Here is a 15290-nt window from a genome sequence, read left to right as displayed (position 1 = left end):
TGTGCATGACCATATGTATAGCCAACTCTCCATAAAACCAGTAGTTCTGCCTCGTTCATGACAGTAGTTGGCCTACAAATGATGCTTAAGTTCCTGCTATGTATAAAATGAAACTTTCCATAATATTTATGGATGAGAATCAGTTAAATGCTCTTTGCTTTGAGTGGAAAGTTGACTTCAAATGCTATCTTGGATGTTTGAGGTGGGATCTAAACTTTTCACTCCTCACTTGTAGGCTGGTGCCCTTCTCCAATTGTTCTTTGGTTAACTTGACATCTTTGAAGGGTCCTGGAACCATTTTCTATTGAAAAATATCCATGGCCTCCTGGAAAGACATCCTCTCCCAATGAGATGGAAGTTCAGTGTTTTAGTGAACTGACTTAATGGCTATTACTATACTATAATATAGCTGGGTTAGTGTGTTGGGCCATTCTTGCATTCTTATAAAGAAATACTTGAGACCGGGTAATTTATAAGAAAAGAGATTTAATTGGCTCATGGTTCTGCAGGCTATACAGGAAGCATAACAGCATCTGCTTCTTAAGAGGCCTCAGGAGGCTTCCAATCAAAGCAGAAGGCAACGGGGGAACAGGCACTTTACATGGCAAAGCAGGAGCAAGAGACAGAGTTGGGGAGGAGGTGCCACACACTTTTAAACAACCACATCTTGTGAGAACTCACTCACTATTGTAAAGACAGCACCAAGGAGATGGTGCTAAAGCATTCATGAGAAATCCACCCCCATGATCCAATCACCTCCCAGCAGGCTACACCTTAAACACTGGGGATTACATTTCAGTGTAGGATTTAGAGGGAATACACATCCAAACTATAGCAGTTAGGGACCCAACTGATTGGCTAGCCAATCTGATTCAGTACTTCTTTTTTTTTTTTTTTTTTTTTTTTTTTGAGATGGAGTCTCACTCTGTCCCCCAGGCTAGAGTGCAGTGGCATGATCTTGGCTCACTGCAACCTTTATCTCCTGGATTCAAGCGATTCTCCTGCCTCAGCCTCCCAAGTTGCTGGGATTACAGGCACCTGCCACCACACCTGGATAATTTTTGTATTTTTAGTAGAGACAGGGTTTCATCATGTTGGCCAGGCTAGTCTCGAACTTCTGACCTCAGGTGATCTGCCCACCTTGGCCTCTCAAAGTGCTGGGATTACAGGCATGAGCCACCATGCCCAGCCGGATTCACTACTTCTTATCATGCTCTTCCAAAAAAGGATAATGACACCAGCAAGAAGCTCAACCAACATTTGTTCCTATATCTATATTTCCATGTAAGTCAATCTATTAATATATCTATTTATCTACCTCCATTTACCTGCTTCTTCCAGGTTGATTGAATGCTGAGAAGAATCACTTGCTATTACCTTAGTGAATGTCATTTTTGTTGCAAGTAGCAGAAATACACTTAAGGTAGATCAAGCAAAAAATGAGGAAATTTATTGAAGGATTCAGGAGTAAGTCTCAGAACTGAAGGGGCAGTGGAGACAGGGAAGCAATTTGGGAAGCTGCCCTCACCTCTCTGTTTTTGATGCCACCTCGCCTGACCCTTGTGTTTCACTTTCTCCTCCCCTCCAGCCTGGCAACGTCCTCTTCTCTGTGCTTGTTGTAGAGGACGGCTGCCTCACAGCTCAGCTCCCAAGTGTATCTGTTTGTGTTAGTCCATTCTCACATTGCTAGGAAGAAATACCTGAGACTGGGTAACTTATAAAGAAAAGAGGTTTAGTTGGCTCACAGTTCCACAGGCTGTACAGGAAACATGGCACTGGGATCTGCTGAGCTTCCAGAGAGGCCTCAGGAAGCTTCCAATCATGGCAGAAGGCAAAGGGGGAGCAGATACTTCACAGGGCCAAAGCAGGAGCACGAGAGAGGCGGGGGTGGCAGGTGCCACACACTTTTAAATGACCAGATCTCAAGAGAACTCACTCACTGTCATGAGAACAGCACCAAGGGGATGGTGCTAAACCATTCTTGAGAAATCCTCCCCTATCTTCCAAACACCCCCGACCAGGCCCCACTTCCAACATTGAGGAAATGTGGGGTACAATTCGACATGAGTTTTTGCGAGGGGACACAGATTCAAGCCATACCATTGTTCATAGTTCAAAGTGACAGCAAAGATTCACCTGCGCCTCTGATTTCTGTCTGGAAATTTCCAGGGAGAGACTGATTTGTGTCAGTCTCTGTGGTTGGGTGGCTGATCACCAGCAGGGCGGACTCATAGAGCACAAATGTGAGGCTGCCCATGGAGGCAGCACCCGGCTCAGGTTTCAGAGGGAGGTTGGTGGGGCCCCAAGGAGCAGTCATTCCAGAAACTGTCTACAGTGTCACCTGTCATTTCTGCCTGGCCAGCTTTTTTTTTTTTCCCCCTATTGCTCTTGAACTTGAGGTTTTAATCTTATCTTTACTGAATACTTCAGGTATCCAGTAGGAAATGAGTGGTTAAAGAGAAGAAATAAAAATGAGAGAGTGATGATAAACTGAACATGACCAATGGAAAAGTGAATCCAGCAGAGGAGTGAGGAAACTGTCTTTGCCCATGAAATATTCTGCCTTTTGGGGACATATTGTTGACCTTGGCAATCATCTGTGGGTGAGGGAAGCTCAGCAAAGACCATTTGTTTTGTTGTGCTGATGAAGCCCAGATATATTAAGCATTCAGTGACCTTTGTCTCTGGAGAGGTGACATTTCAGCCAAAATGTGGAGCCAGCTATCTGCAGAAAGAGCATTCCTGCAAGAGCAGAGGATCTTTAGCAAGAGCAAGCTGGACTTGTTCTGGGTGCTCAAAGAGGTTCAGTGGGACTGAAGTGAGTGAAGGTGGGGGGAGAGAAAGAGGTGAGAGCAGAGAAAGGACCAGGGGAGGTTTCGTAGGCCACAGTTAGAATCTTGGATCCTGTTTAAATGCAAGAGGGAGCATGGAAGGGTTTTACATTCGTTTCCTGCTGTAACAGAGCACCACCAGCTGGATGGTTTAGAACAACAGCAACTTCTCTCAGAGTTCCAGAGCTAAAAGTCCAACAGCAAGCTGTCAACAGGGCCACACTTCCTCTGATGGTGCTAGAAAAGAATGTGTTTCAGGCTGTTGTCCCACCTTCTGGTAGCCTCTGGTGTTCCTTTACTTGTAGATGGCCATCTCATCCCCATGTTTCTTCATATCCCCTTCCCCCACAAGTGTCTGTGTCCAAATTCCCCCTTGTTACAAGCACACCAGTTTTATTGGATTAGGTCCCATCCTCCCAACTTTGTTTTAATTTAACTACCTTTGTAGAAACCCTATTTCCAAAAAAGGTCACATTCTGAAGTACTGGGATTAGAACTTCAACATATCTTTTGCGGGAAGGGGGACACAATTCAACACATAAAGTTTTAAACAAGGAAGTAACATGATGTGTTTTTAAACTCTGGCTGCTGGGTGGATTGTGAGTTGTAGGAGGGTCCTTTGAAGAGCCTCCTGCATTAGGCCAGGTGAAAGATGGTGGTAGTTTGGATGGAGAGAAATGGCTGCCTAGCTGTAGCCTTGGCCAGAGCCTGCGGGACAGGCAGGAAGTGAGGCAGCTTGGAGCCAATGATAATAACAGAGATTCAGATATTATAAACTCTTAGCTAATATGAAGTAACTATGAAGTACTCACTAAGCCTCATGCTCAATTAGCTGTTCTTAATGTTTCTCATAAATTTTCTCATTTAATCCTCCAACTCCCTATGAGGTAGACACTATTACTGCCTCTACTCACAGATGGGGAACATGAAGCTGAGCACTGCCTGGAAACTTGGAGATCCCACAGCTCACCCGATAAAGAAGCAGCTATTCCCACCAATGTCTGCTGCCGCTACATCCAGGCTCTTGGTGACGTCTCAGCACTCTATTTCAGAACACACTGAAGGCTTGTTTGCTGAGACTGGAGATTTATGGCACAGAGGAGATAAGGTTGGATAGGTGGGGCACCCATTTTCATCATTTATGAGTATATGTCTCATTCTTCAACTATTTATAAGCTTGTTGAGGGTAGAGGCCAGGCTCTCTCTCTATATATATCCATATAGAGGTGGACATGGGTGTGTATATACCCCTATGTAAGTACATATGGGTTGTATATACCCATATATAAGTATATATACAGTCTGGACTCTACCCTTAACAAGGGTGTATATATATTCACACACCCATATATCGCTATATAGATATACAGGTATCTATCTATATCAATGCTAATATTGAGCTGTTATGTTCCGGGCCTCGTTCTGAATCAGGGTTTCTTAACTTCAGCACTACTGGCATTTTGGTCAGGTCATTCTTTGTCATGGGGCTGCGCTGTGCATTGCAGGATGTTTAGCAGCATCTCTACCCTCCACAAATGCCAGTTGTGACAACCAAAAATATCTCCAGACGTTGACAAATACCTCCTGAGGGACAAAATTACCCCTGGTTGAGAATTACTGTCTAATACCTCACATTTAACATGTCCAGGAGCCCCATTAGGCAGGTACTGTTCTGAATCCATTTGTGGGAGAGGAACTCAAAGCTCGAGATGTCGAGATCGATGTCCTAGATGATTCAGCCAGGGTTTATATAACCCCTCCAACATCTGAGCTCATGGTAGGTGTTGACAGGACGCTTACTGGATGGATTGCCGGTAGCTTTGACATTGAGGCATAGATGTTTATGCATGGCTAAGCTTGATAGGAAACCATGAAAGGTTTTGACCAGAGTAGTAATCTGAGAAAAGCAGAAGTTTATAGAAAACACAGACTCCCTCCCATCTTCAAAGATAACTTCATATTTGGGATCCTTGGGCCTGGGGTCAGAAGAGGTTAGAGGGTAATCTCATCCAGGAAGGAAAGTGTTCCAAAGACCACAGATGCTTTTCTGCTTCCTCCTTTCCTCTTCTCATATGAAATTTTCTTTCTACCAAATTGTATAAGATCCTCTAGGCATCCTGCGTCTTGTCACTCCCTAGACATTTTGGTAATAAGAGCGTAAGGATTAATTACAATCCCCTATGAATGTTTAAGGCAATGACTGTTCACTGGCTCCCAGTAATTTCCAAGACATAAATGGGCAGTGAATAGACAAAATCTCCATTTACCAACAAAGCTACAACTTAGCTTTTAAATTAAATAAAAACCACCTACCATTTTTCAACTTCTATTTGAAGTTCAGGGGTAGCATCACTGCATGATCCAACAGGAATCCAATGCATCCATTCAATTATTACTGGTTGAAAAAATTGTATGAGACCTGATGAATGCCAATTGATTTCACTATAGTCAAATTAAAACTGATATAGCATTAAAAAAAGAAACACTTAAATTAAAAATCCAGGAAAGAGATAAAAGAGGAAAACTAGGCACTCAACTTCCTCATGATCTCCTTTCCTATAAAATATCTTGTGGGTAGTATGTAGAGTGTTGCTCATAAATTCATCACAAGAAATCATTCTTTTTCCTTTTACATGCAGCTCTGGATTTGGGGAACTTAAGAGGTTCTCCTTTGCTTAATCTATTGCTCCTTACAGTCCAAGGCATCTAGTCCCAAACTACATTGTCTACGGGCAGCCCTGAGTGCTCGCTTTTATCTCTTACATTGTCAAGGTTTTGGTGACAGCATTACAAATAGACATGATTGCTGTGCCCCACCCTGACTCACTCATACACTTTTAATTTAGATGTTCCCATCCCCCAGAGCAGAAGCCACCTCATTCATATTAATTTTATTTTCTAACTACTTTGATTACTATTCTATCAACTCCAAAGTGGTCAAGTTTAAGTTTAAAGCCTTCCAGTTTCTTAACACAGTGCAGTGCATTCTCAGTGTAAAGTGGTCCATGTGCAAGGCAAACAGTAGCTCATTCCAATGCCACTGGGGCTGCTCTCCAAGAGCCAGGTGAGAAACCCATCCTGAGCAGGGCAAGGTGGACTTGGGACCAATTCTTCTACAGAGGGAACCATCTCTGAAAACAGTATAATATGGTAACAGATGGTGATCTTGTTCTGTGTTCATGGTCAACTGACTAGAGCAAATAGCTGGGTGACTGAGATAAAGTATGGCGAACCCAATATTCAAGCTACCTATATTTCTAAGCACCTATATTTTTCATTCACTTACTCATTCATTCTGTCTGTAACCCCAAATCTAGCTTGAGCTCACTGGCTTCTTAGACTCTAGATGAGACAGGCTCCACTTCTCAATTTCCCTGAGGTTGAAGTTCAAAGCCTTCTTTGGGATTTCTGCAAACTGCCAGGAGGCTGTAGGACATCATTTCCACACATGCTGTCTCTCTTCTGAACTCTCTGCCTGACACAAAACTCAACCCTGTCCCCAATTCACAAACACAGTCCCTGAAGCTCATTCATACAACATAGTCATGAATTTAATGGGCTTTTCTGATGATGAGGGTCTCAGGGAGGAATCTGTAGAGCTCTGCATAGCAAACAACTTACAACAACATGTTAGGTACTTCTTGTCTCCAAAGCTCACAGCCTCCTTGATACATGGGGTTTTACAAGGCCCTTCATCCCCATGCAGTGGGGTACATCTCACTAGTGTCTCTCTCCTCTTCCTCCCTTCTTCATTTTCTTTTCAAGAGAAAAACAAAATTCCTCTCATTTCCTCAAGCAAAGAGGCTAACCATTCTTTCATTGTTAGGAGGCTTCTCAAGTATCCCCTTCCAGCCCCAAATAAACTGTAAGGTATTTTTCCCCAAGAAAAACAATTTACCTTAATATAAATTTGGGTGCCAGCTCTTAAGGAATATAAATGTTGCCTCATTATGATTTTAAAATCATTTATTGAAGTACATATAGTATGTTAGGGACTAGGGACACTAGAATGATTAAATTGGGCTTATGAACTGGCTACAGAAATGGCTTGTCATCCAGTGGGTTATACCTGAAACAGATGGCATGTGGAAGGAGGAGGCCAGTCAGTGAGAGGGAAGGAGCAGAGTCAAGTTGCTATGGGATCCCTGAAGAGGACAATGGATTCGATTTAGGGATGAATTATAGAACAAGTGCAGTGTCTCTTCAGGAAATGGAGGTAAATGTCTGGTCATATCCAAATTGTTTGCCAGATGTTTTACCCCAGGATCCTCCAGCTTGTTTTTGTTTGCTTTTGTTTTTGTTTTGAGATGGAGCTCTGCTCTGTCACCCTAGCTGGAGTGCAGTGGCGTAATCTCAGTTCACTGCAACCTCTGCCTCCTTGGTTCAAGCTATTCTCCTACCTCAGCCTCCCTAGTAACTGGGATTACAGGCGTGCACCACCATGCCTGGCTAATTTTTTGTTTTTTGTTTTTTTTCGTAGAATTGGGGTTTCACCATGTTGGCCGGGCTAGTCTTGAACTCCTGACCTTAAGTGATCCACCTGCCTCAGCACCCCAAAGTTCTGGGATTATAGGCGTGAGCCACCACACTCAGCCTTCTTTAGCTTGTTTGACCCCAATTTAGTCACCCACTTCTGACACCATCATCATAGAGGAGCCCTGCCTGATTTCACAGGGCCCTTGTGAGTCAGGGATGAGACCACATTAAAAGCTATATAGCCTCTAGGAATGGAAAAAATGATGGCATCTGTTTACAAAAGCAATTCTAAATAAAACCAATGTCAATTTATAAGTAAAAGGAAGTTCAAAGAAATTCTGACTTGTTCAATAATGACTACTTTCAGCTTATATGAAAATCTACTATCAGATTCTTTTCCTCCAAAATATCTATCTTTTTGTTTTTTGAGACAGAGTCTCACTCTGTTGCCCAGGCTGGAGGGCAGTGGCACAATTTTGGCTCACTGCAACCTTCACCTCCCAAATTCAAGTGATTCTCTTGCCTCAGCCTCCCAAGTAGCTGGGATTACAGACATGTCACCACACTGGATAATTTTTGTACTTTTAGTAGCGATGGGTTTTCACCATGTTGACCAGGCTGGTCTCGAACTTCAGGCCTCAAGTGATCCACCCGCCTCAGCCTCCCAAAGTGCTGAGATTACAGGTGTGAGGTACCATGCCCAGCCTATTTATATTTTGCTTTCGTCTGTTGGATAACCCAATAATAAACTTCTGGTAAAAATTTAATTGATCACTTGTTCTGTAAGGCTTCTTTGTTAATCAGGGTTCTCAGGGAACAGGGATTGTTAGAAATTTCAGATTAAGCAACTCATTACCAGAGCTCTCTTTTGTGTCCAGTGCTTATGTCAAAGACTTTCTAAATTTGTCATCACCGTTAGCATAATCTACTAAGCATAAGACTCTCATAGGGCCTTGTGATCACTTATCTCTTCATCAAATATTATCATCTGGATGTATTTATGAAACTCAGGTAAGTGGTGGTTAAGATAAATAAGTACTTAATCCAGGGCATTTTCTAAAACCTTCAAAAATTCAAATCCGAATCTACATTTATTTTCATGTAGACTTCCTGAAAGATGGCATACAGTTACCATACATGGTAAACTGTGGGCATATTCTGAATGGCTCCAGGTAATTAATGTTTACTGCAATTAATATCACACTTATCAACAAGTTTGCTATTGACAACAGCCAGTAAGGCAATATCTTGGCATTCTGTTGACCTCTTCTCTTTCCAAAGGGTTGAATTTGTTCTCAGAGGTGATTTCCACATCTCAGAGAATTTGGGTCAGTGAAAATATCTCTATGCCAGCACCACCTGGCCTTCTTGTAACACAATACTTAGGTCATAACTGTCCACACTAAGCAGATGGTGAGGAGTCGGCAACTATTGAGTCAACTCCCAACTCCATTGAACGCAGCTAATTAAATGAATGATAGACCTGAGCCTTGCTGACCATTTAGTTCAATGCACTCGTTTAAGTGATGGGGAAGTTGAGTCACAGAGTGCCTGGTGGCTTACCCCTGTCACACAGCTGGTTGGGAACAGAGCTGTACGGAGAGCACTGATCTTCTTATTTCTCATTTAGCGAACTTTATACCACATCATGTAGCTGATCCTAAGAAATTTTTAGGGTCCAGATAAATCATTTTCAGTTTTTTCAAACTGGCTTGAGTTTTCAGAGGATGCTTTGGTATTCACTATTTTATACATATTTAAGAGGTTATCTCAACATTGGAAATAATGTTTTCCTCATCTCCACCTCCAATTTCTAACTCTGCCTAGGCTGAAAAGTTAACCCATTTCTTTGATTCATGCTGATTCTTTAATCAGAATCCACTGATATTTGGGGACAATGCTACACTGCCCAGAGTCACTGTCTTGGCCACAGCAGCTGCTGACACAATACTTCAAAATGCTCTTAACTTGGAGCTGTGGCCAATGGAGTTGTCCTGAAAAATGAGAAAGGGTGAAGTCTCCTGCTAATGACATTCCCTCGCCTTGGAGGGGAGCTGTGGCTTTGAAAAGGCCGATTGTGGAAAATCCACTGGCAAGAGCGAGCTAGAAAGGAACCTGACCTTGCCTCAGGCAGCTGTAAGTCCCTGTGGACAAGTTCAGTGTCCTGCCAACTCTGTGAGGAGTTGCTGAGGACACAGTGTGATTAACCAAGGAATCCCTGTATGCTTCAGATGCAGACGGTGAGTAAGTGCATCATGTGTCTCAAACGGTGAAGGTGCTGGCTTGAACTCAGGGTGAGATTGTTAGGGAAACAGAGTGACACCATTTTAAAATCAACTCCATCTTAAAACTAGCAAGGCACATTCCTTGACAGTCATGACCCATGATCATGGAATGTTTATGGCTGAGGAAACAGATTAATAATGCTTGTAAGGAGAAACTCCTACTACAATGAAATGTCCAAATGTCCCGATATCACATAATAATATATGCTTTTAAGATGATTCTAGACATGCTTTGATGTACCTACACACTAAAATACCAAAAATAACTTTTTTTAATCAACAAAGTAATACATCTTGTCACGCTGTAGGCCCACCCTCACATTGTCATAGCTTAGCTTTTACATAGATAAGACCCTTGTATAAGAAAAGCTTAAAGATGATGCATTCCTCTGCTTGCTTTCTGAGGACACCCTACTCTGGAACTGAGTAGCTTTCAATAAACTATTTCTTCTCAGTGCTTTCTGTGACTCACCTTGAATTTCTTCCTACACGAGATCCAAGACCCTCTCTTGGTGTCTGGATCAGGACCCCCTTTTTTGGCAACAAGATTTCTGTCATTTGGGGAAAAAAAATTCCTCATTTCTTCTAGATGTCTAAAAATGCTTCACCTCATACTTACACCTAGAACTCGAGTCTGACCCATAAGATACTTAAGAGGCTGAGGGTTCACGTCTCTGTGCAGCCCAGGGTCTGGTTGTTCCCCAACTCCCACGGCCCACTGATTAATGGGCACTTCAGTTTTTCACTGAGTAGCTCAGCATCAAGAAAATGGCCTGTGAGCAAGCCTACAATTTGAAACAGTTCCCTGAGGTCATGGACAATGGCCAGCTGTCTTCTCTCTTGATTACTGGGAAAGGAGGGAAGGAGATTGGACTGACACGTCCAGGTTCTATACAGGCCATGTGTGCTTTGAATTTGATGAAGTCTGTGCTAGCCATGAAAGTCTGACAGAATGGCTATGAGTTGGTGGCTGGTTGTGAGTGTGGCTCAGAGCAGGTGTGTGGGTCATTGGTGAAAACTGGAGACTTGTCATGAGAACTGCACAATAAGCAAGATCCCATGGCAGTATCTATGTGCGTGTGTATGTTTAGAGGAGGCAGTGTACAGGGAAGAGGCTAGAAAACTCCTGGCTTCCAATTCTTTCCTCCCATGAGAACCCATTTTCATATTTTGTAGCAAACTTGGAAGGGTCAGCCCTTTTCTGAGCCATCCTCCTTGTTGATGGCCAAGCATTGTAAGAAATAAGAGCTCCATCTTGGTAAAGTTCGACTGCCCGAGTTGTTGTCTACTATATCTGCCACATTGGGGCACAGGCAAAGCCTTGATAGGAGTAGCAATAGTGACCTCAGAGACATTTGGTACCTGCTCCTGACATGCCCAAAGGAATTGTGCATGCTACAGCCATGCCTGCCTTGTGACTGCACTTGACTTGATGAGGAAGGTGTGGACTGCCTGGCTGCATTGAAGACGAGGGTAGCAAAGAAATAAGGCTGGAAAGGGATGGCTCTACCTTCCAAGGCAGAAGCTGTATGCCTGGGCAGGAAGTGGAGAGCATGAAATAGACCTCCAACTTTTAGATGTAGGCATAGTGTTCTTTTCTTCAGTTGTACTACAGGCTGTTTCCAGCTCCAGGGACTCTGCTATTGACTGTATAATGGTTCCAAATATTCCCACTTCTTTGTCTTCATGCCTTTTGCAGTGTGGTCTCTCATCAAGGGATAAAATTCATTTACCCACTCTTGCATCTAGGCTGGTCTCAGGTCTTGCTTCGGACAACAGAAATGTGGCAAAAGTGACAGTGTGCCAGTTACGAGCCTTGATCTTAAGAGGCCTTGCGAACTTCCACTCACCCTCTTGGACCCCACAATGACCCTGTGAAAGCCTGGGCTAGCCTACTGGAGGAAGGAAAAATGTGGCCCAGTCATCCCCATGGACCCAGTTGACAGTTGTCAGTTCCCAGAAGGAGGGCCAACTAATTTACCTGCAGTTAACTACAGACACATGAGGAACCCAGCTGAGCTCAAGAGAGGCACCCAGCTGAGCCCAGCTTAAATTGCTAACCCACAAAATTACAAGTAAAATTAATGATTGTTGTTTTAAGCTACTAAATTTGGGGGTGATTTGTTTCATGGAAATAGATAACAGACACACATCCCAATGGGAGTAGGTTAGGAGAAGGCCTGGGCTGTTGCTGAGGGTGGGAGCAACAGCCAAAAGTTGCCTAAGGTCAGAAAGCCTCAGCAGGTAGGTCTTACCTTGAGGCCCTCCTGGAGACTGGGCAGGGGAAGCCAAAGTCCCAATATAAGATGGGTGGCAAGGAGCCTGGGGCACAGCTGGCAGGAATAATAAGGACCAGGACACGTGGTTACCCTGGGCAATAAATAAAACTTTAATAATGATAAGGAGTTGCTTTACGCATGCGCTCTTTCCAGATACTCTCTTCTTCCAGCTTGTAGGTCTTGACCACATCACTGAAGTGGTCTCTCCGTGATATAAAATCCTGATTCATTAGCATTAAGTCACCAGGGAATTCTGATATGCAGAAAAGATTTCGGTTCGTTAGGCCTGTGATGGACCGTTCTGGTTTCTTTGTGGGGAGGAAAGATTTGCGATCATTTCTATGGTATGTCAAACATTTTTTTGGTTCTTTTGACTTGAAAACTACATTCATTTTTATTTCTTGTATTTTTGTGTTTTTTCCCTCTGCCACCTCTTTCTCATCTTGGTTGGCATCATCACAATTATGGGTGTCATAGTTGTCCTCCTTTTGTCTGGCCTTATTTTTTGCCATTGGACCCAGGTCCACCCCAGACAGAAATGAGGAGTGTGTAAACCTTTCAATGTAGGGTAAACACTGATGATTTCCCAGAGCCCGAGCAAGCTTCATTCTCTCTATGTGCTTACTGACGTTCACCTGCTCTCGCTGTGGCATTTTAAATGCCTCTAGGGGCACAATCACCTTTGCTGTCCATATTTTTTCTAGGGGTGCACAAATAGCACAAGGTAAGGAATGTTCCTTTTTATACTCCATGGCCCGTTTGTAGTCCGGAGACAGCAACTGTAGTTCCTTGAGCATTTGGCATTCTTCCTTGTGCTTGTGAGCCAAAAGCCTTCTTGCTGCTACGGTGTGAATGCCACCTAGATGCTGACAATGCAGAAAGGATTATTAAAATCTCAAGAGCGTGGGGGCAGGTGGCACCCACAGAAAGAATTCGCTAGTGACTGGTTCTCCCTCCATTGTGGAAAGTGTTTGAGCCCCTCTGTAGTGGAAAACAGGTGAACCTTTGGGGTCAGATAACCTTGGGTTCAAATCCTGACTCTCCTCTGACCTACAATGAATTCAGAATAATTTTATTGACTTTACAGGGTCTTGGTGAAGGCTCGACAAGACAACATAAATGAAAATGACCAGTGCAAGGTAAGAGCTGAAGAAATAACTGTTTTCATCATTTGTTATTACTTATATTTGTAAGTGGGACTTGTCAGTAAGGGTATTTTGCTGTGCAAGTGTGGAAGCCACTAGCAGATTCAGACAATACAAGTCTACTGTTGGAGAGGTGGCTCTGTTACTGGTGGTTTCTGAACCTTTGGCTTCCCCTAGCTAAACTGGCTGGCTTCAGTGGGGCCCCTCTGTGTGAAAATTGCCAGACACTTACTAGGATCTCTTTTTCCAAGGGGGAGTATTTCCCGAGGGCAATCCGTGGGTCTGATCTGTAGAATTTGCTCCATGTCCTGCAAGAAGAGAAGCAGGAGTATCAGAATTATCAGAATTCTGGAAAGGTCCTTCCTACTTTTCCCTCCTGGAGTAGGAAGGCTCATAAAGGGTTATTCTGCAACAGTCAGGCTGAAGCCGCCATGAGCAGGGGTTTCTGTAACCACTGGGTAGGCTTCTCCACTTGGCCTCTTTCTGACATGGACAGACTAAAGTGCAAGTCAGACTCACCCCAACGGTGAAGCAGAACTCAGATCCTCTTGGCAACACACTGGGGCTTGATCCTGAAAGGAATAGCTGGTATTAAATATTCTGACTGGCTTTTCATTCTCCCTTTCTTGGGCCATTTTGTCACTAGCCCTCTGCTTTTCAATCCTCTGAGAGTCATTCTTCCCTTCTCTGATCATACTCAGCCAATAAGCTAGGATGGGAGGTGTTCATGCCTGGAGTTTGTTTCTAAGACAATGTGATGAGGGCCCTAGGGTAAGTCACAAACATTTCTTGCATCATAACTGGCTTACCTGGGGGCTATTGTGAGGTCTGAGTTTAAGACACTGAATGATTCCCTGGGGTGAAATGGACACACACTGCCAGGCTTCTGGTGTGTTGGAGTCCAGAGGAAGAGAACGGATAGAAAATGTGGCTGGGAGGCAATCTGACCATGTCACTGCCACTGACAAACCCACAAGACTGCTCAGTTCTCACAAGAGGAAGACTCAGTCAACTAAGGTCTCTCTCACTGGCTTTCGCTTGTCTCTTCAGCCTTAGCTCCTCATGCTTGATCAATGCCACACTATCCATCATTCTCAAAACAAGCGTCTAAGCTATTGTTCACAGTCCTCTTATGTGTTGAACACCTCTCTTATCCTTGGCAACTTGCTTGTCTCTCAAGACCCAGCTTAATTGTTGCTTCCTCTGAATGACTCCTTGCAGAATAAATCGCCCTTTGTCCATGTTCTCATAGCACTTTCTGCATGATGCTATGGTGCTTTCTCACATACCAACTTGCTTGGTAAGTCAGATTTCTTGGTAAGTCTGTCTCTCCCTCTATTGAAAGAAGGTACCAACAGCATCTTATTCTTCTTTGGGGCGTGGTTGTCAGCAGGGGGCATGGTGTAGGGCAGATGTTCAGTTTGCTAACTCAATAAACTATTGTCCTGAGTCCCTGTTCAAAGGTGTGGTTAAGAATGGCACTGGTGGGAATGGATATTGCCAAAACTCTATGGAAGGTAATTTAGCAATATGTATCAAAATTATAAATGTATTTGCCAGTTATGTGGTACAAAATAAATTACACACAAAGTTGGTCAGTGTGACCTTGTTTGAGGTGACAAACCTCATGGCAAATTCAAATACCCATTAACCAGTAACTGGTCAGAGAATTCTAGTTAGCCATACAATGGAGTAGCATAGGAGTATATGACTATAGGAGTCAAAATGATCAAGGAAGGAAGACCTTTACTTATATGGAAATAACTCCAAGAAGCATAATTAAATGCAAAAAGCAAGATGATAACATATATACATTCTAGAATAGTTTTTTGTGTTGGGGAGGGAAAAATAAGCATGTATGCATTTGTATTTGCATAAAGAAACTTCAGAATAATACACAAAAAACTAATGAAACAGTAAGTATTCAGCAGATGAAGTGGTGGGAATGAGCCATTTCATGATTATATCGTCTTGAATGTAGAACCACATGAATGTATTAGGTATTTGAAAACGCAAATTTAAAAAGTAAAGAAGCAGATCATGGAAAAAGATTGCCATGTTATCTCTGACAAATACAGGTCCTAAAATTCCTTTGCCTTACCAGAAATCCACAGTGGATATTTGTGAGTTGGGCCAGTGCTCAGACCCATGTAGGTGCTAAAATATGGAGGTACTTTTCCAGTCGACACAGGCAAATTCAGTTACTTGGACCATTTGTGAGCCTGGAAATCAGCAGACGGCCTCTGAGTAGTGAAGAAAATGCCTTTTGGAGTG

General features: G+C 43.2%; 1 protein-coding gene across 1 annotated transcript; it reads right to left on the bottom strand.

Annotated features, from left to right (window-relative positions):
* Window positions 1-11960: 11960 nt before the first annotated feature.
* On the bottom strand, window positions 11961-13767 carry C9H10orf120 (chromosome 9 C10orf120 homolog). Its single transcript, XM_023224400.3, has 3 exons — window positions 13536-13767; window positions 13249-13324; window positions 11961-12737 (listed from the first exon to the last, which is right to left on the bottom strand). The coding sequence occupies exons 1-3, from the start codon at window positions 13709-13711 to the stop codon at window positions 11982-11984; spliced, it is 1008 nt and encodes a 335-aa protein (XP_023080168.2). The 5' UTR covers window positions 13712-13767; the 3' UTR covers window positions 11961-11981.
* Window positions 13768-15290: the final 1523 nt, after the last annotated feature.

The sequence above is a fragment of the Piliocolobus tephrosceles genome, chromosome 9, assembly GCF_002776525.5.
Source record: "Piliocolobus tephrosceles isolate RC106 chromosome 9, ASM277652v3, whole genome shotgun sequence".
NCBI classification, from domain to species: domain Eukaryota; kingdom Metazoa; phylum Chordata; class Mammalia; order Primates; family Cercopithecidae; genus Piliocolobus; species Piliocolobus tephrosceles.
Note: the sequence above shows the minus strand (reverse complement) of the source record. Positions and strands in the feature narration are given on the sequence as shown.

Coding starts and splice junctions, on each gene's coding strand:
- C9H10orf120 (XM_023224400.3), bottom strand. CDS start 13,711: ATGATCAGAGAAGGGAAGAATGACTCTCAGAGGATTGAAAAGCAGAGG. Junction 13,325..13,535: donor AGTTCTGCTTCACCGTTGGG/GTGAGTCTGACT, acceptor CTCTTCTTGCAG/GACATGGAGCAAATTCTACA. Junction 12,738..13,248: donor CCTTGGAAAAAGAGATCCTA/GTAAGTGTCTGG, acceptor CTGCATTGTCAG/CATCTAGGTGGCATTCACAC.